Source organism: Phyllostomus hastatus, unplaced genomic scaffold (genome assembly GCF_019186645.2).
Source record: "Phyllostomus hastatus isolate PE091 unplaced genomic scaffold, TTU_PhHast_1.1 phas_contig_40, whole genome shotgun sequence".
NCBI lineage: Eukaryota > Metazoa > Chordata > Mammalia > Chiroptera > Phyllostomidae > Phyllostomus > Phyllostomus hastatus.
The window spans coordinates 41517537-41539502 of record NW_025333872.1 but is presented as its reverse complement, the minus strand read 5'-3'; the positions used below and the strand labels follow the sequence as shown (position 1 = coordinate 41539502).

Here is a 21966-nt window from a genome sequence, read left to right as displayed (position 1 = left end):
TTTCAAACAATTTCATTACTCCCAAGAATTTAAGGACCAGTGGGGTTCAGTGAGATGTGTAAGTTTTGAGTCAGAACTCATATATAAAAACATGTAAAACATTTTCAAGTTATTGAGGATTATGCACCTTAGCATCTAAATCACTCCCTTGATAAAAATACGGTGTTTAGGGTCATAGCATTAAATGCTGGCATTGGCTTACCGGGTTGATTTAGGCCCTCTGGGAAATTTATATCTTGTATACCTTTCAAAGGATGTTTACAAATTAAGTATAATTTAGTCAAAAAGATTTTTTAGAAATATAATACTGTGATAAAGTGTTAGATATTCCAGGTTGATTCAACTTCTCTCAAGTTAATACAGTATTTTGATAGTATTTTTCCTAATTTTATAGAGTTTTATGATTAATATTTCCTGAATTTATATTGTAGGGATATACCACCACTCAATTTATAAAAATAAATAATTTGTGGAGGTAGATGGATGTTCAGTGGATGGATTGGGTACCATTTTTTAAAGTGTGATTTTAGTATATTTAGTTAACATAATTCAAAACAATATTCAACCTATATGTTAGTTTATAAGCTACAGTATAAACCAGTATATAAAAGAGATTTCAAATAAAATCAGGTTCTTTCAGAATGCATTTAGAAAATTTAAAGGGTTGGTCTCTTCAGATGAGAGAATGCCTAGACAGTCCTAGAAATGGACTGACTCTTCTAAGACTTCATTACTCTTAGATCTTAATGTGTGTTACAGCTTGTGTAGGAGTGTTCCTCAAAAAAGTGTGATTGAAACAAGCAAAATTACTACTGTAGTTTTGGAGTATAATTCTATGAACTAAATGCCTAAGTACTAATGCTTTTTAGAAATAGCTTCTTAGAAGTAGGTTGAGGAAAACCAGAATTCTTTGCTTCTAACACCTGTTTTCCAAACAGAACTACATTCTAGTTTTCTTAGCTTATAAGAAAAATCCTTAGCTTAGGATTTACAATGCTGTATTGATTTTAATTTCAAGAAAAATCAGTATAAAATAGTCCTCCAAATCTAAATGATAGCTTGTGTCTTTTAATAGTAAGGAAACTTTTCTGGGAGGATGCATGTTAAAAACCATTCCAGTTACATATGCGAGGCTGGTTGCTTTGTAGTAACACTTCACACCTTGAGAAAAAGTACTCTGTTGACATTTTCAAAATTGACAAGCTATATAGATGGTCAAACTTTCTGAGTAACCTTATATTTTAAAAATGAGGGGGGATGTTATTTAAATTGAACACTGAAATATTTATATAATTTCATAAGAACCTTAGGGAAAAGCATTAACATTATTTTTGCACTTTATACTATTTAAATTCTTACTCTTACCGAGTCATCTATAAATGGGTTCTTTTAAAAAAATCACTTAAAAACATGATGGATGAAAAATTAATACTGAGCTCTAAGCTGCCTGTCAGTAGTCAAATATAACTGATACTTTGAGAGGTTTTGGTGACCACACTTAGTCCAACCTTCATTTATTTTGACCAGAGGCTGTAGTTTTGTATTTTTGTATTTTTGTAGTTTCCGTCTATAACGGAAAGTGGAACTACATCACTTAAGGAATAATTTAAATACTTCTAGCTTTGCATTAGCTCCATTGGTATTAATTCAGCATTAAAGGCTTTGAAGAGTAGGAACCAACCAAGTGTTAAGGACTGCACACAGCCTTAACACTGCTGGTCAGTGCTAACCAGCCTTTCAGCGACACCCACTCATCTCTCAGGAATCACACGCACACTTTCCTTTCACTTCTTGAAGTTCAAGTTATTCCATCTTAAGTAGTTTAACTTTCCTCTTAAACCATGGGCAGTTATTATAAATCCCCTTTAGAATCTTTATAGTTTCCACATACTTCTTTTATCCTCCCCTAATTAAAGCTTCTTCAAGCATTAATATCTGTTAACATTAAATGTCCACTCATATTTCCCAAATAAGCCAATGCTTAAATACATTATCCTTTCTCTAAAATTTCAGTTCTTTACAGTTACTTTTGGTATAGAAGTGTCAAAACTAACCAGCTTACTTGAAAGTGCAAAGAAAGTCATTCAAGAAATTGAAAGTTTACAACCTCAGATTAACCTATTTGTGCTGTATGCTACATGTAAGCTTATAGAATTATTGGCACTTGGGTAATGTTGCAGTGAACTAGCAAAGCAGTCTTAATTTCCCCCTATTGTTATAAGTCTTGAGTAACAAAAATAATTTTACAGTGAACGCTTCCATACTCACTACCTTGTTTTTATAATTAACAGTAAATTATACTTCATCACACATATATACCACCCCTTAATTTCTTCCCTAATTATTTTGAACATAGTAAAACTTTGAAAACTGGAATATTCATAATGGGGCATTCCAGTTAGCTGAAGAATGATCAGAAAACCTTGGCTGAGTGCCTTCCACAAAAAATTCTGTCTTCTTGATTTTGAAATTCAGAATTTGGTCTCAAGCATCAGATACAGGAACTTAGTAATAGATGGCTAAGGAGACTGGGCTGAATGCGGTGACTAGGACCCTTGGAAAGCTGATGGAAAAGGGCAATCCAATCTTTGATGCCTTTTTTTTAAAAAAAAATTCGAGCCCTGGCCAGGTGCCTCAGTTGGTTACAGCATCATCCCGATATGCCAAGGTCATGGGTTCCAACATATGCATAAATGGGTGGTACAACAAATCGATGTTCCTCTCTAAAAAAACACCATCTGCCTCATAACCTTCAGAGAATCCTACCTAAAACTTTCAAGAAAGTTTCAAAGATTAATTTTTTTGGTTTAGTGTTCTGTAAAATGTACTTTCAAATTTCCTTTTGGTTTAAAAACTAGTCTGTGAATTATGTGATTTGTGCTGATAATTTTGCCTCAGACATACTCTTTCCCATTGTATTTGGGAGTTTTTGAAAGATTTATAAGTTGAGGAGTGTAAGGAATGAAATACAAAAAACTTGGAGAAGTTAGTGCAGGAATCAGATGCTTAGCAAGGCTAAGGCATCTGTGATTTTAGTTTACCAATGTCCTTCAAAAATGCATTTAGTTTAGCGAAGTCCTTCAAAAATTTAAATACGTAGAGGATGATACTTTTCAAACCCAACTATAAGAATATGATTCCTTCAACCTGAAGCAGCTATCAATTGCATATGGGAGTTGGAGGGCCTTCCACCCTCAAGGATAATGTATTCAGCAATACAATGGGAGCGTCATTAGGAGAAAGCAGATGTACAAAAATAATTATAAATAATCAGTTTTACCCATTTTCAAATCTTGGACTAAGAAAAGGGAAGGAAGCTTTATTCCTCCTTTTCATCAGCTGGACCTCTGCTGTAAGAAATCAGAACTTAAGTTAGAACTGTCCACTAACAGGGTTTTACAGGTAGGTAGAGAACCACCCACCACTTAACAGTTTCAAAGGAAATGCTTTCTAATTCAACTAATTTACTATGTTGAGAATCCATAGGATGCAGAAAGAAATGGTTAAGTATACCAGTAAATATGTTAAGGTTTATGAGTAAAAATGAGAGGCTATAGGGAGACAAAATATTTCAGTTTCATTTTCATGTTCTAATTTGCTGTGCACAATAACAAAGCTATACCTCTAGGCCTGACCTATCTTCTACTTGCATTTCCAAGTGGGGATATCCTACATGCACCTCCAAGTTCAACATGCAAATCCAAAGTATCTTCTCTGTAATTCTGATCCCCCTCCAGTTCTCCAATTGCTAGTTTTAGCTTCCTCGCTGCTCAATTCTTAATTCTATTTCCTAAACATCTCCCAAAGGCCATGCCTCTGTGTTCCCTCTGATATCCTTTGGGCTCTTTCCTCTAATTTTAAACTACTGAAATACCAAGTGGTTGTCTTGTCTCAAGCCCTTTCCAAGCTGTTTATACAGGGTGGGGCAAAAGTAGTTTACAGTTGTTTTCATACTCAAAACTCAACCCGCTTTTGCCCCATCCTGTGTTCATGTTTTATTTTTGAAGTAGGAGACCCATTCCCTTGCTCATAAACCTTTGATGGCTCTACTATACTTACAAGATTAAGTTGAAACTTCAGCATGACATTCAAGGCCCTTCATGTTACTACCCCAACATCTTTCAATATAGTCTTCCTTGCACTTCTTTTGAGCTACTAGATAGTCCACATTTTTTCACTCACTGCTTAGACTTTCCTGACAATTCTTTTCCTCTTCTTTGCATGTCAAATACTGTTGAATATTTTAAGGCCCAGCTCAATGCACCTTCTAAGGTGTCCAATTCCCAACTAGACTATTGCTTAAATTAGTCACTAGCTTTCAAGAGAGAAAGATGACTTGTTTTTTCTTCAGGCATTTCATTGTGGATTATGGGGGATAATAGCCTGTACTTTAGTTATTTCTTGCTCACCTGCCTATACTGTTAACTTTTAGCTTAGTCAAGCCCCGCATTTGTACAGCATAGTAGCTTTCCATTAAAATACTGTGATGAGATGACTATGTAGTACTAGGCCTAGAAACAAACACTAGTCCTTACAAAATTACTTGCGTAGTACATTCTATATCTTTTTTATCAACCATCCTAAAATTTACATTTTAACTTACCACCCTTTTAAGTTTGAAAGAATGGCTCCTGTCAACCTTGTGTAATTTGGCCTTCTATTCCCTTTTTCCTTTATCTGCTTACAAGGGGCATGCTGATACTTAGCATGAAGATTCATGCGAATCATAGCTTTCTATAGTACCACTTCATCAATGGCACAAGTTTAATACACTTGGTGTCAAATTGTATAGATTCTAAAAGCAACTTCAGTATGAAATACTAAGCATATATTGATTTGTTCTAGTGGAAGTGCCACTTTGATGTGACAATTTTTCCCACTTGTATGCTCCACTTACAAACCTTTCACCTCTTTACAAGCCCTTTTTCAGGCCACTAAAATTTAGGCCTGAAGCTACAAAACCACACTACAGGAATATTGGGGAAAGAGTTTTACAAGTCTCCAATGGGAGAAAAACAAGTGACTGAAAAATTGAACTGTACTGTGGTCTAATGCAGAAACCTAACCACAAGATAATGGTATTAGGAAATGAAGCTTTTGGGAAGACGTGAGGGCAGAACCCTCAGTGGATTAGTGCCTGTGCAAAATGAGCCCCACAAAGCACCCTCATGCTTCTGCCAAGTGAGGACATAGTGAAGACACCATCTAACCCTGACTGTGTGGCTCAGTGTGTTGGGCAGTGTCTTGCAAACCAAAGGGTTGCCAGTTAGATTCCTGAGGCATATGTCTGGGTTGCAGGCCAGGATCTTGGTTGAGGGGGGTGTGAGAGTCAACCGATGTCCCTCCCTTTCCCCCCTCTAAAAGTCTAAAAGTGAATGAATAAAATCTTAAAAAAAAAAAAGACACCATTAGGTGGGCCCTCACCAGACACCAAATCCAGAGATTCCCAGTCTCTAGTATTTTGTTACAGCAGCTCAAAGGGACTAAGGCTGCTGAGTAGTATTTTACTGTAACACCAAAACTACTTGTTCGTACCTTTTCACTAGGCATTATCTAGTCTGATTCAACCAATTTTGTTCACTCTTCAAACTATTAAAACCTGTTACTACTTTATATCTATTTCCTTATGTTAAAACTTTAAGAATTTTTAGCCATTATCAGTTGACACTTAGAAAGTCTTTTAGAAAACTGAAAGCTCACCTCTTTAGGAAAAAAAGATGGTTTCTACTAGTTTGTTTCTTCTATAACTGCGTATTTTAAAGCCACCTGTATATACACACATTCATGTATATATACACACCCATAGATGTAATGAAATACAGCTCTCTCCACATACATACATATAAGGACAAAGCATGTTAGATATAGCCAGTGCCAATAATGGCTGGCTGAGTTTAAAGGAGTGTGCTACATCTACAAGACAGCAAATCTATTTCTGATTTTGTGACTGCTATAACACAAGTTACCATGCTCCTCGTACTGCTCGACAGTAATTCTAAGTAAGGTGCCCACATCACTACTCACCTCTGTAGAGCAGGAAAGTTAAATGTCTTCCTCCCCTACCATGTGAACCAAGTGGCACAGGAAGGTAGAGCCTAAGACTGTCCTGTTTACTTTTCTAGAAAGGATAGCAGCACCTTTATTCTATCTTACAGAATCCTATATATACCTTCTTAACACTCTTTCCCCTTTCATATCTAAATATTGCCCATTCAATAAAACTTTTCTCCTACTTAAGATTAACTTTAGCTTTCTATAACTAAAAATTACATAGGGAAAATTGTTTCTTACTGGAATAGACCTTACAAATATACTACTGAGTAAATGAACAAAGTTTGAACTTTAAATACATAAGCTGTTGTGTTTATCTTCAAGCTAACTTTAGTATCCAAATCTCCACTTATTTTAACATCAAGTATGCTTGGATCAACTACCACCATTCTTTATCAATATAAACTCAGTAAACCAAGTATCATTTCTTTCACTGAAAATGTATGGTGCAGCCAAGTCAAATGCTTACTTTCTGAAAAAGTTCATACATAAATATATTCTAAGTTATAAACTGATCAAGTTTACTTTTAACCACAACCATTTCTGTTTGTAAGACGGGGAATTTCTCCCTTAAGTGATATGTGTAATTACTGGCCCCTCTAAATTCCAGAGTGAGAGGGGACAATTAGGTATAGTTAAAGACGTTTAGCCAGTAAAGTGAAAGTTAAAATCTACCTCCTAGTCAAACATTCAAACATGAAAAACAGGCACACACAAAGAGTCCAGACTAGTTTAAAAGGGGGGAGAAAGGGGCCAAATTATTATTTAAAAATTTGATTACAACCAATTTTGTTGGCAATAACATTAGAGGTATTTTAAATTTGAATGTGGACAAACCAAAAATCAGAGATTAAGTTTGGTAAACATGAGAATAGGAGTTTTCCAGTAATTATAGGTCAGAAGGCAGAAATCAATTTAGAGAAACATAGACAAACCTCATGTTTACAATGATTGTGCCACAGATTTAAAATTCAGTAGTGCATTAGTAAACTGTTCACATTTAGATCTTCACCTTAAGATTTGACAGCTGTTTCTTGAAAAATCTCTTGGTACCTTGTGCAAATTGGTCTTCCATGTGCCTTAGCACACACTTAAAATTTCTCCATTGTATATATACAAAACACCTACCATTTGGGCAGGGCAAAATACACTTTCATAACAAAACTATAAGTACCTCTCAAGTATGAACAATATACACATAATACATGGTATACAGTATTTACAAAATATAAAATATAATACAAGCTGTTTGTAATTTTTTAAACTCATCTTTTGCACTTGTAGGCTGCAACAAGGGAAATTGCCATTTTTGTACCAGTTTTCTTTCAAGAGTCCAGAAATTTTGGAAAAATTATGTTTCACATAGATACTGAAATCCAAGACCTAAGTTTGAACTTTTAGGAGAGTTTTTAAGTGTACCGCCATCAATTCCCTATTTTGGTTGGAATTTTCAATAGTGCTTCCCATCCAGTGACTGGGCGGCTTTGGAAGAACACTAGGAGAAGGTGGATCACTAAACTTTGCCCCAGCATAATTTTCCTTTTGGCTCACTTCAGTTAAAAATGCAGATTTCTTCAAATGCTTTTTTTTAATGTTCTCAGTATTTTTAAAAGACTTTTTTTCCTGCTTCTGAATTATATCAGATGAAACAGAATCCTGCCAAAAGTTATTTTCATTTCTTTTTGCAGAGGTGATCTTGGTTAGTGGCAAGTTATATTTGCTTTTCTGTCTGTTTATCTTTGGTTGTTCACACAAGTGCATACCATGAACAAGCTGCCCGTGGGGAATGGTAATTTTCTCCGATTTTCCCATGTTTGATATTAAAACCTGCAAAGACAAGGAACATAAAAGTGAATACAGTCTCATGATAAAAACCAGTCATTAACCTCACTAACTATATAGCTAATATATCTCTCATATGTATATTTAAAAGTTACCCTGTACTTCAGTCCACTGTCTTGGTTAAAAACGTTAAGAGGCTAGCTGCACTTATCACTGGAAGCCCAAATATGCACAAACCACCAAAAATATAATTACCACTGCTACCAGTGTGCAATGTATAAGCCAGTTCTAAAATGTCAGAGTAAAAACCCAAAGTAACCCCAAGTCCATGTTTCTATAATTCTAAAGAAAAGTAATGCCAACTGGTTTCTGACAAAAGTCAGTGTTTTTACAATAGGATGTTGCCAAGAAATATTTTCTAATGCTTTCAATTTTGGTTGTTTGAGTCTCGTGAAAAGTAAAACTATTATTTACCTCTAAGACAGATACTTTAAAAAAAGTTATTTTGAAATAAAAGTTTAATTAGCAGGAGCTTGATTTTAGGTGAAGTTGTTTTGGTAATGGTTAGTAACTAGCTTCTAAAAATTTTTCAGATACTTAAATACTAAACTAAAACCTCAAAGTACTGAAATACTTAACACTTTTTATCATCTTTTCCAGTTAAAACAAACGGGGGGGGGGGGCGCGGGGGCCGGCGGGGAGAGTTTCCTGCCTGCCCCTACTTTCTGGTTTCACAACTGCTTCAAGAACATGACCACACATTCTAATCACTTAACTCAAGTGATCCTTATAGGAAGGTACAGCCAGATGAAAAGTATGAAGTAACCATCCATTAGATGACACGGCCCTTCCAACACTTGTATATAAAGTGGTAGGGAAGCAGAACACAGTAACAAAGAACACGAGGTAACATTTCACGTCATAAGGGAAAATGCTAGCAAAGCTTCCTGGGTTTAATACATTTCTGGGGGTAAAAGGAATCTTATTAACCAGGAATCAAGAAGTGCAAAAACTCCCTTTTATTGTAGTATTTCAGAACCACCATGGGATTTTAAAACTTGAAAGGAACTTAAAAAAATAATATAAGGAATTACGCTGAAGAAATTTAATTTTTCCAAGGGCACAGCTTGATAACCTGCAAAACTCAGTACAACAGATTTTCAAAAGATGGCAATAACTTAATTTTCATTTCATTATTAAAGCTTTAAGTCAAAACGTTTTTTGACATAAAAATTACTTTCATTTCAAATCATTTTAGCTAATCAGTTATCTGATTATAGAGTTCATCTGATTAACTCGAGTTAGAGTTATTCTGATTTAGTTAACTGATTTGGCAAGTCAGTTATTTTTACCCTAGTCCAACAGCTTGGCAATTGGACAGCATGAGGTCAATTCGGCTGATAACTCTTCTTTCGACAATTTCAGTCCGAACACAAGTAATTAAGCCATTTTCTACTAAGAAATCCGGTACAGAATAGTGAAAATTGTTAAATAAATTCTGTTCATCTGAAACTAGGACACAAAATATATCGTTTCAAAGAGGCAAGAATTCTGCCGCCACTCCTGTCAACTTTGAAAAGTTAACTACAGCTAAGTAGGTCGGCCACGCGAAGGGCAGAGCCCCAGTTGGATCGGCGCCCTAACAGCTCAGCAAAAATCCAAGCCAAAAGAAATCCAGCCAGTGTAGCCCACTCCTAATTCCTCGCTAGGGGTGGGAGTGTATGCGAGTCGCCCACTAGTCTTGGAGCTACCCACCGTCAGGAAGCAAAAAGCTGGCCCGACCCTTTCTCTAATACCCCCACCCGGCCTCGCCTCCTTCATGAGCGCCGAAGCGCTCCGCACGTAGCGCGCGCTGACGTCAGCCCCGCGGCCCCCCATCCCTCCCCACCCCATTGCGCGTCCAGAAAGCTGAAACCCCTTGGAACGACGCCAGGCTTCTAAATCCGGGCTGTTGCTGGGGCGCAGCCACTCCTCTCATTGGCTGGTCCTCGGGAGCCAATCACTAACGCCACCGCATGCCTCCGCCTCCCCCTCCCCCTCATACCCTCGGCAAGAACGGACCAGGCGTCACGGAAACTTCCCTCCCGAGTAAACAGCCGCCCCTTATCCCGGCCCCCCTCTGTGCGGGGCCCCTAAACCCACAGCCTGGCCGTGGCCATTTAAGGTCCACAATTCTTCAACAGTCCCCATGAACTCACCTCTTTTCTAAATGAGGGTTGGCCAGGCACCGCAGGAGGTAGCGGACCAGGGAAAAGGCTCGCGTCCTCAGTTTCGGTTGCAGTCCCAGGACCCGGGGCCGAGGCGGCAGCCTGGTCCGGGACTTCCTGCGCTCGGTTCCGGCCCGTTGAGCTCCGCCCGCTCTCCAGGCTCGGCCGGTGCTGTTGGTACTGGTGGAAGCGGTTGGGCAGCTGCCCCGCCGGGCTGGCCCGCACCTTCTTCTTTCGCCGCTTCTTTGGAGCGGCCCGAGGGGTGCCCCCCGCCGGGACGAGGCTGCAGTTGGGCAGAGGTGCTGGGACGCGAGGCTGAGGGGTCAGACACGGGCCGTCCCCCCCTAGGAAGTGAGGGAGAAACAGGGTGGGGGGCAGTGCTCGGGGGTCCGGAATCCGGGGTAAAGGCGGCGGAGCCGACGGCACCATCGGGAAGGCCCCGAAGTAACCGCGGGCGGAAAAGCCCAGGGGCGCAAGGCGGCCGCCCAAGACAAGCGGCTCCCGCTGCGGGACGGAGACGACAGTCATGGCGCTAGGAAGAAAGTGGTTCCGCAGGAAGAGAAGGAGCAAGCGAAGCCAGAGATGAAGGCGGCGCGGCTGCTGCTAAGAGAGCCCGAGAAGAGCGCGGACAGGGACTCGGGCGGTGGCGGCGCAGCAACAAATAGCCTCAGCTCTAGCTCCAAGTGTTGTTATCGGAAGCTCCTCCCTGCAACCACCCACCTCCCCGCAAAAACCCAATCAGAATGCGACAGGGCATGCCACCCCCGCGGCTCCGCCCCCACCACCTCTGAAAGACACACACAAACAACTAGCTTGCTGCAGAGGGGCACAAAGAACGCGCAATGCGCAGGCGCTGCCAACGGGCTCTTTAGGGAAGAGTCGGCCCCGCGAACAATGAAGTTCCTTTCCAGCCCCACCTCCCCCTCCCTTCCCCTTCGACGCTCCCGCACCTCGCAGCCTAGGCAGGGGTCAGATTGAGTTTGGGAATGGGTTTGGCGGGCGAGAGGGAGGGAGAAGGAATCCGGAATCACATAGGCCAATGACCCTGGGCTTTGTTTTATCATAAACCCAACATAATTGCATTATCGGTTTTATTTATTTCAAAGTACGTTTTGGGGGTTTCTCTCCTAGCAATCGTGAACGAAATCAGTCCACATTTATATTTGGTCAAGTGTAGCTCACGTTTTTTTCATTTACTCGGATGAGCAAAAATGCTCGTTAGCCGTGGTAATCCGAGTGAGAATTAAAGGAATGAAGTTGATTGAAATTCGCCCCTTAATGTATAAAAAGTTCTCCATAAATCCGTAATTGGGCTTTGGAAATGTTTCTGCCTTCATACTTAAGGAACTGTGAGACTTTGGGATCGCAAAAAGGCGCCTGACACTGAATAAGAAGCAATGGAGGAGGCTTGCGTCTCTAAGGAGAAACCGAAGTAGCTCTTCAACCTAGTGTATTTTCCTAGCTGTGTGTTGATAGGAACCTCGCTCTGCTTATTTCTCGGCCCGGCATATTTTCTCTCTCTCTCTCTCTCTCTCTCTCTCTCTCTCTCTCTCTCTCTCACACACACACACACACACACACACACACACACACACAAAACGCTTGTGGCTGTTTAATGAGCACATACGGACAAGGAACGGTTCTTTACGTAAATTATCTCATATGTACTTAAAATTACCCCAACAACTAGGTCCTTATTTTACAGGAGAGGAAACAGGCTTAGAAAGGTAAGAAGTGCCTATGAAATAGAGTAAATTAGTATTATAATTTGAACTCCAGTCCATGTTTGGCAAGAAAAAAGTTTCAGCATCCATACTGCCTGCCAAACTAGATTGTAAGTTTTTAGAACATCCCAGTAATCTTACATTTCTCTGCCAATTAGCTCAGTTGGTTAGAGCTTCTTCTGGATAAGCCAAGGTTGCTGGTTCCATCCCAGATCAGGGCAGATGCAAGAATCAACCATAGAATACATAAATAGTAGAACAACAAACATGTTTCTCTAGCTCTCTCAAAATTCTAAAAAGTTAAAAAAAAAAACCCAAAAACCTCACACTTCTCTACCCACCACAGTCTCTAAGCAATATTTTTCAGCTTTGTAGTACTCAGTAAGTGTCTTATGATTGGGGACAAGGTTGGACTTTGCAGGGAATATGCAGAATAAGGTTTCAATAACTTTATACAAACTTTTAGTGCTACATTCTATCGTTAATGATTACTGACTTTTATCATATTTGCTGGATTTTGTTTGCTTTTTCTTTCCAAAACTTAATACATAGTAAGCTCCCCTGTTCATTGGATGAAAGGGAATCATACTTTTAGAGCCGTAAAAGATCTTAGAAAACCTTTACTTTGAATTTTTGGGCCTGTAAATTGAAGTTGGGTTTAGGATTGGGTGAGGAGCATGGCATGGCAAAAGTTGGTGGAGAAGATCAGGCAAATATTATAAAACCTTGGAATGAGTAAATCTGTTCTTTTCTTTTTAAAAGCTTCTACTTTTTCATCTGTTCTCATTTTATTTTAATTCTTTAAAGGATTACTCTAACCCTATAAAGTAGATTGAGAAAGGTTCTATTTCACATGTGATGTTTAAAAGCCTCTAAAGGTAAAGTAACTTGCTTAAGGGTTACACCATGAATCAGGGACTAAATCATGTGAATTCCCAATGCCTAATCCAGTGTTCTTTTTCCTATATCCCAAGGCCTAGCAGGGGTGTTCAACCTTTTGGTGTCTCTGGGCCACACTGGAAGAAGAGTTGTCTTGGGCCACACATTAAATACATTGTGACATGTAATCACAAAAAAGTCTCATAATGTTTTAAGTAAATTTACGATTTTGTGTTGGGCCCCATGTATAGCCATCCTGGGATGCATGTGACCTGTGGGCTGCAGGTTGGACATCCATGGCTAGAGTCTGACTTTATCTTAGGGTAATATAACATCATCATGGGGAATAATGTGTCTTCCAGGGGACTTCGAATCGGCAGTCAGTTCAGTGAAGCCCTTGGTCAGATACACCTGTTATATTGCCTGTGAGTTATTGTGTGGTACTTAGATTCTCCTTTTGAGGCCTGAATGGTAGGCCTCCTGTTAGACCCTGGGTTCTGTACTTTTAAAAAGGTAACCTTGCAAGAGCATTTGACATCTTGCTTCCCAGCATATATCCTTGGTTTGGCTCAAAAAGTCTTTCATAAAAAAATTTTTTTTAAAGGAAGAAAGAGAAGGGAAGGAAAAGAAACCTTGCAGCTGTAGCCATGTGGGTGAATGGTGCTAAAATGGTGGCCTCCACTAAGAGACTGTGAGCTAGAATGGCCCATCAGAAGAGAGTAATCCAGGTTTTATGAGACAAATTATTGGATTTTATGTTACTCTTTGTATATAATTTCTAAAGTCTTATGTTAATACTCAAACCTGGTTTCATCTGTGCTATATGATATAAAGGAAAATATTAGATGCTTTTGTCTGGGCCCCAAGGGCTAATCGTAGGGGTACAAGACATTCCAAGGGTAAAGTAAATCTTGGGTGGTCTCTCAGGGTTCTTGAAGCTTTTTGTTCCAGTGCATGCCTTGGTTTTATTTTTGTTAATTCAACAGTTTCTTTAGAGGAGTTTGTTTGTTTTTTAAATAAACAATTGACATTCAAGAGTGGGGAAAAGAGGTAAATACCACAAATAACAAAGAATTAAAAAAAACAAAGAGGTAAAGGCTGAGTGTGAAATAAGCAGTTTATTAGCATAAGCACTTCAGAACCCTCTGAATTCCTGTCCCCTCTTCTTTGTCTCTTTCATTTTGCTTCAGTCCTCCTACTCTCCCTTTCTTTATCTTGAACACAATCTTTCTCTCCTCCTGCTCTGAATGTCTTTTGTCCCTCCCTTGCTGTGACTTTATTTTCACCTCCTCTACCTATTGTGACTTAGACCTTAAATGCCTAAACCTCAAGTGACACCTGTGTGAACAAAGAAACACTCCAATTTATACTTTCCTCAGTGCTCAAATTATTAATCTTTCAAATCTATGACCTAACATTTAAGCAGTGAACACAACCAGGAAATCAAAATATTTAAACTTAACAAATACACATTTCCCTGACATTTAAGCATTGATTACAAACTTTACTTCATCAACATACTCTGGAAAGTTTAATTAAAATTATAAGGTTTATATTTAAAAGCAAGAAAAGTGCACAAATTTTCAGAATAATGACAAAATTTACACTGACACTTAAGTTGCCTCTAAAGTATTATTACCATAGGTTGAAATTAATATCTTCATTATGCCTACACTTAAACTTTTCTGGGCTTGCAGCAGTGTTACCATATGTTTATTTCTTAGATCTTCCTAAGAGGATCAGCAGACCTGTGCAGGTTATACTTTGCATAGGAGTGCCTGGCTGAAGAGGCAGGGGGAACTGAAAGACAGCTCTCACTCTGCTCTTAAGGTCATCTAACTGGAAGCTGGACCACCCGGAGGACTGGAGGTGTGTCTTTTTCTTACTGGTACAAAGGTGTAAAAAGGACTAGTGGCAGCCCCAGGGTACAATAATATATTAGAGATACATAATTCTAGTTATATTATTATAAGTAGGATCTATTTATAACTAGAGATATGTTATATATTATAAAACCAAAAGAAGAAGCATGTTATTTAGAACAGTTGAGGTTTTAACCAATTGAATCATAGTTGGATCACAGGCCTGGAGTGCCTTCTGGCTGGCTCTCCTTTTATATATTGATAAAACTTTTCAAATCCTTGCCACTTACAGACTGCAACCCTATGCCTCTCCCAAAATGGTGTGTGTGTGTGTGTGTGTGTGTGTTTTAAAGATTTTATTTATTTTTAGAGAGGGAAAGGGAGGGAGAAAGAGAGGGAGAGAAACATCAATGTGTGGTTGCCTCTCACATGGCCCCCCACTGGGGACCTGGCCTGCAACCCAGGCATGTGCCCTGGACCTGGAATTGAACTGGCGACCCTTTGGTTTACAGGCCAGCACCCAATCCAATGAGACACACCAACCAGGGTACCCAAATGTTGTGTTTTTAATGTTTCATTTGGCCACCTTATATAATATCATTATATATTTACATAGACTGTTTAGAAACTGATTCGTCTCATTAATTTGTTACTATTAATAGTACCATTGAAAAATTTCATCTTTTATGAGGCATGGACGGTTGCTATATTTTAGTACATATGATATGCTATCATCTTGAAACACAGTATTGAATTCTCTTTCTACTAGGTCATTTTGGACCCAGTGTTGATTTTATGTTGAATCTCCTTTTTACTTTGTTGTCAATGATGTGGAGTACTTCTTTCTGTTCTTGGTATACTTAATATTTCTGGTTAAGGACTAGTTGGCTGATTCCCAATTCCCTCTATTCATTCCTCCCCACTTTTGCAACTAGAGAAGAGTCATGTCTTATAAACTAATATAGGCTTTAGATTTCAAAAAATCCCAAGATATATAACTCTATACTTATTAAACTTCTAAAAAATTAACATATGTATTATCACATTCACTATCTTTTATAGCTACTACCTATTACTAAATTATAAACATTTTTCTTTGGAGAATCACTAAGGACTTTCAGAGATTTACATAGTTTCAGTTATCTATAATTATTTTCCCTTTGTGCTCAAACTGTTACAGCTTGGCTGGTGAAAGACTTTTTTTAGATTTTTATTTATTTATTTTTAGATAGAGGGAAGGGAGGAAGAGAAACATCAATGTGTGGCTACCTCTCATGTGCCCCCCACTAGGGAACTGGCTCACAACCCAGGCATGTGCCCCGACTGGGCATCTAACTGGCAACCCATTGGTTAGCAGGCCAACACTCAGTCCCCTGAGCCACAACAGCCAGGACCCAGTGAGAGACTTTTAAAGATGGTTCTTTGGAGTCTTCAGTATTTCTCCCAAACATTTTTAAAAACATTCTTGCTTTAGAGTGTTTTTTATTTTTTAATTGATTTGAGAGAGAGAGAGAGAAAAAAACATTGATTTGTTATTCCACTTATTGCATTCATTGGTTGATTTGTGTATGTGCTCTGACCTGAAATTAAACCCACAACCTTGGTGTATTGGGTTAATGCTCTAACCAACTGAGCTACCTAACCAGGGCAAAACATTCTTGCTTTATATGAACAACAGGATGTTCCAGATTATCTTGATCTTTTTTTGAACCAAAACATGGAATAAGCTATTTTATAAGAAACCCTTGTTCCTTTAAATGAAGAGATATATTAGTGGCAAAATCTGGGCATCAGGGGTGAATATCAGAACACCACATGAGTACTTCTCTACCAATCCATCTTCAACTGACTGAATGTTGTATAATAAATAGCCCTTCTCAAAGCAGAGGTAGAAAGTTCTGATTTCACCATAGATTTTTAACTGATTTAATTTCTGAAATCACCTTATAGATTCCAGGTCCCTTTTGTATATAACCTTTATTTTCATTTGCTTTTTTAGAAAAATATTAACCAATGTCACCAATACATTTAATTTAAAATTAAAAAAAATTTGTTTCACATTAAAGCCCTTGTATTAGTCAATGATTCGTGTTCAGTATTATTTGAACTATTTGCTGTTCATTACACAAAAGGAAATATTTATGTTTGAAATAAACAGGTGTGTGGGGGGAAGGAACACTGCATGAGTACAGATTGTGATTAGGATAATATCACTGGTAGGCCATTTATTGGGCAAAATTGGAAGACATTTCTTTTTTTAATTCTCATCCAAGGATATGTTTATTGATTTTAGAGAGAAAGGAAGGGAGAGAGAGACATTAACCCAACTGGGATCAAAACCTCAAACTAGGTATGTGTCCTGACTAGGATCTAACTGGCAACATTTTGGTGCACAGAACAACACTCCAACCTGGCCAGGGTAGAAGACGTTTTTTTTTAGTGTCATGAGTCTACACTGATGTTTTAAAAAATTATAATTGAGGTTTCTTGCCAAGATGGAGGCATAGGTAGGTATACTTTGCTTTCTTGCAAACCAAAAGAAGGATAACAATTTAAAAACAAAAAACAACCAGAGATGCCAGAAAATTGAAAGGTATGGAAGTCTGACAACTAAGGAGTTAAGAAAGGAATATTCATCCAGACTGGTAGGAAGGGCAGAGACAGGGAGCTGGGGCAGAGATGAGGCATGGCAAGGTGGCAGCTGGTAACTGGCTAATCCCACATTTGCATTCGGATAAGCCGAGAGGAACAACTGGGGAGCGAGACAGACTGCACAACCCAGGGTTCCAGTGTAAGAAATGAAAGCCTCAAAACTTCTGGCTGTAAAAACCTGAGGGGATTGTGGCATGGGAGAAAATCTCATTCTCACAGGAGAGTTCATTAGAGGGGCACACGGGATCCTAGAAGGTACACAAGCCCACCCACCCAGGAATCAGCACCTCAAAGTGCACAATCCACCTGTGATAAGCAGAGGAAGTGAATGAAAGTGAGGTGAGATCCAAGGAGGCAGCATTGTTCCCTCTCTGACCCCTCCCCCATATATAGCACCACAATGCAGCAAAGTGAGTTGCCAGCACCTGGTGAATACCTAAGGCTCTGCCCCTTACAATATAACAGGTGTGCCAAGACAAAGAAATATGGCCCAAATGAAAGAACAGATCAAAACTCCAGAAAAAAATAAGTGATGAGGAGATAGCCAACCTATCAGTTGCAGAACTCAAAACACTGGTAATCAGAATGCTCACAGAAATGATTGAGTACAGACAATAAATGATTGAGTGCAGAGGGAGAGGTGAAGGCTATATGAAGCAAAATAAAGAAAAATATACAGGGAACGAACAGTGAAGGGAAGGAAACTGGGACTCAAATTAACGATCTGGAACAGAAGGAAGAAATAAACATTCAACCAGAACAGAATGAAGAAACAAGAATCCAAAATAAAGAGAAGCTGAAGAACCTCTGGGACAACTTTAAACATTCCAATAGTCAAATCATAGGGGTGCCAGAAGGAAAAGAGGAAGGGCAAGAAATTGAAAACTTATTTGAACAAATAATGAAGGAAAGCTTTCCCAATCTGTCAAAGGAATTAGACATGCAAGTCCAGGTAGCTGAGAGAGTCCCAAAGCAGTTGGATCCAAGGAAGTACACACCTAGGCACATCATAATTGCATTAGCCAAGATTGAAGATAAGGAGAGATCTTAAAAGCAGCAAGAGAGAAGGAGACAGTTCCCAAAGAAGGAGACAGTACCTATAAAGGAGTTCCCATAAGACTATCAGCTGATTCCTCAAAAGAAACCTTGCAGGTGAGAAAGGGCTGGGAAGAGAGAAGTATTCAAAATCAAGAAAGGCAAGGACCTACATCCCAGATTACTCTATCCAGAAAAGCTAACATTTAGAATGGAAGGACAGATAATATGCTTCCCAGATGAGGTAAAATTTAAGGATTCATCATCATGAAGCCCTTAATAAGTGAAATGTTAAAGGGACTTACCTAAGAAAAAGAAGATCAAAACTATGAACAGTAAAATGATAACAAACTCACAACTATCAACAATGGAATCTAAAAATACAAAAACAAAAACTAAGCAAACAACTAGAACAGGAATAGAATCACAGAAATGGAGATCACATAGAGGGTGGGGGAAAAAGTACAAGGAATAAGAAGCATAGTTGGTAGGTACAAAATAGAGAGGGTTAAGGTTAAGAATAGTATAGGAAATGGAGAAGTCAAAGAACTTATTTGCATGAACCATGTACATGAACTAAAGGGGGGGAATGCTGGAGGGAGGGCAGGTGCAGGGTGGTGGAGTTAGAGGGGAGAAAAAGGTGGGACAATTGTAATAGCATAATCAATAAAATGTACTTAAAATAAAAAATTATAATTTAATTCTAACACTATGAAATAATTTTAAACATTTATTCCATTATAAAAAGTCATTTTGTTCCCAACAGAATCTTAAATGTTTGACTCCTCACCCAAACTGCAGTTGTACCCTCAAGTATATCCTTTTATGTCTAACCAGTTGTCATTTTTGTAATCACATCATTAACCTTGACAATCTAATTACTTCTAGTTTGTTTCTCATGTCTTTCTCTCCTTTTTATTTTTTTATTTTTCCTACTGTTCTCATCATCATCTTTATTTCATCTCCTACCTTAAATATTAAAAGAATAGAACTGAAACATAATTCCTGGTCCACAGTATTTGGTGGAGAGCTATTATCTTTCTCATGCTTCCAGCTCCTGTAAAACTTGGGACATTGTGGTCCATCTCCACTTATAACAACTCTGGATTAAGCCATCAAAAACTTAATGCTGTGTGTGTGTGTGTGTGGGTAAGTATGTGGGACAGAATACACCCTGTAGAATACTAGCACATTTTTATTGACTTATTGATGTTACTTAAGTAAATAGTATTCTTGATAATTATTCCAGAACAATTTTCTACTACAGTACAAATAGACAGGGGCAGAGGACCACAGAAGAGAAGTAGTTTGGACAAGCATTTTACAATTTATCAAGGTTGAGTAAAATTACGTTTTTTAAAAAAGCATTGTATACAATGTTAGGGTTTTTTTCCCCATTGGAAGAATTCACTCAGGTTACGTAAAGTAATAACACACAAGCATAACAAAAACACTAAGACTGACTACATACCAGGACTCATAGCATCCTAGGAAAACTTCTTTTTTGTAATTCAAATGTTTTATTGTTTATGCTATTACAGTTGTCCTACTTTTCCCCTGTTTTCCCCCTCCATCCAGCTCGCCCCCCATTCCTATAATCAACCCCCACACCAATGTCCATGGGTCCTTAATATGTGTTCTTTGACTAATCCTTTCACCTTCTTTCAACCAGTCCCCTCCTCACCACTCCACTCTGATCTCTGTCAGTCTGTTCCATGTTTCCATGTCTCTGGTTATATTTTGCATGTGAGTTTATTTTGTTTATTAGATTCCATTGATAAGTGAGATCCCATGATATTTGTCTTTCTTTGACTGGTTTATTTTACTTGGCATAATAGTCTCCAATTCCATCCATGCTGTTGCAAAAAGTAAGAATTTCTTCTTTTTTACTGCTATGTAGAATTCCATTGTGTAAATGTACCACAGTTTTTTAATGCACTCATCTTCTAATGGGCACTTAGTGTTTCCAAATCTTGGCTATTATAAATAGTGCTGCTATGAACATAGGAGTGCATATATTCTTTTAAATTGGTGTTTTGGGTTTCTTAGAGTATATTCCCAGCAGTGGAATTGCTGGGTCAAAACGCAGTTCCATTTTTAATATCCTGAGGAAATTCCATATTGTTTTCCAGAAAAATTTTTATACCCAAAACTCTTTGGAGGAACTGGAATTACAGTATAGTACCTAACAGACCTGAATGAACTTTGGAAACTCAAAATTAATTCAGGATCGAGTGCAACCCCAGTACTCAGACGTTTGTTGATTCTTACTCTAATGCCCTGCCACTGTTATGACTCAACCACTGTTTCTGTTTGTTTTCTGCATATTTCTACTTCCACTGTTACTACCAATTAACTCACTGCTTACCTAAAGTTCAAATTTAGGCTCCAGAGAGAGCACAACTGACTGGTGGAATTTGGATTGCTCCAGACTGGATGATTGGATGATTCATCATCATCATCATCCTGGCTCAGATGGTTAGCCAGGTTGACAAGACACCTGTCAGGAGTCATTGAGGGCCACTTCAGTGACCACTTCGAGAAATATGGCCAACTCAGTACGTTGTATAACCTATCTCCCAAGTACAAAGCATCCTTCTTCTTGTACTTAGAATTCCAGGAATCCAAGAGAAGTGAGATAACCTATGGAACCTCTGGGGATTCTGACTTTTCTGGAAAAGCTGGATTTCTGGCAACACTGTCTCATCATCCCTGCTGAAGAGACAATTGTCTGAGTAGAGAGTTTTAAAAATAATGCCTGTGCTCATCCAGTTCATTTCACTCCTTTACTTGCCTGACTCTTTAGGCAAATAAGCTTGAAACTCCTCCATCGAGTAGAGGCAGTGAGACAAATGGCAATAACTTACCTTTGAGGCACCTGAGGACTCTGGCTAAGGTATTCTGAGCAAATGGAATGATGGACATGGGAATAAAAGCCTGAAACTTGATGACTGACAACATGAGTCTATTGGGGAGACAGACAGGGTGGAAGTATGAGGGTGAGGAGAGGTAAGCAGCAGGGAAAGTGAAAGAGATGGCTCCTGGACTTCCAGTATGGCTCATTTGGAGAGACAAGATCGCCTTGACAGGAACATGAAAATCCAAAAGGGGCCCTTTGAAGAGAAAATTGATTTCTGTGGTTTAATAAGGTTTTATTTTTGAGGTTCTTAATTTTAAAGTCAAATTAACTGAAAGTTTAGTTTTGCCTCTTAAAAACAAAAGAACCCCCAAATAATTAAGCTCTTTTTACTTGCCTATGAACCCCTGATAGAAAAAGCATTCTCACTATTGTTTAGTATAAAAACATAGAAATCTTTTTGCCTCCATGGAAACCACTGCCTCCAATCAATCTGGTTACTTTTGGCTATGTCATTTGACATTTTAAGAAAATAAGACTTAAACTACTTCTAAGTAATTTAAAATAAATTGAGGAAAATGGATTGAAACATATCCTGACAAATCTCCTTTATTTGTTCAGGTCCCAGCACAGTCAATTTAATCCTATCTTTCTAGTCAGCTAAAGTTCCATAAGAAGAACAGCATATTTCATTTTTAGAAAATACTGCAGTGCCCCAATTTTTACAGTATTTGAACTTAGGGTTATGATAAAGTACAATTTCAGACACTAGAGCTCCTTCAAATATATGATGGTAGGAGGTTACAAAAAGAATAATTGTTTTAGAGAAATAAATGATTATAATTTTCAAGCCAAAGTGAAATTGTGTAGAGGTTTTTTCTGTTTGTAGTTTGAAACCCCAGAACTTAAAAAGAAAA

General features: G+C 38.5%; 1 protein-coding gene across 1 annotated transcript; it reads right to left on the bottom strand.

Moving 5' to 3' along the window:
* Nucleotides 1–6782: 6782 nt before the first annotated feature.
* PNRC1 (proline rich nuclear receptor coactivator 1) lies at nt 6783–10722 on the bottom strand. Its single transcript, XM_045843414.1, has 2 exons — nt 10032–10722; nt 6783–7878 (listed from the first exon to the last, which is right to left on the bottom strand). The coding sequence occupies exons 1-2, from the start codon at nt 10566–10568 to the stop codon at nt 7435–7437; spliced, it is 981 nt and encodes a 326-aa protein (XP_045699370.1). The 5' UTR covers nt 10569–10722; the 3' UTR covers nt 6783–7434.
* Between the last annotated feature and the right edge of the window lie 11244 nt (nt 10723–21966).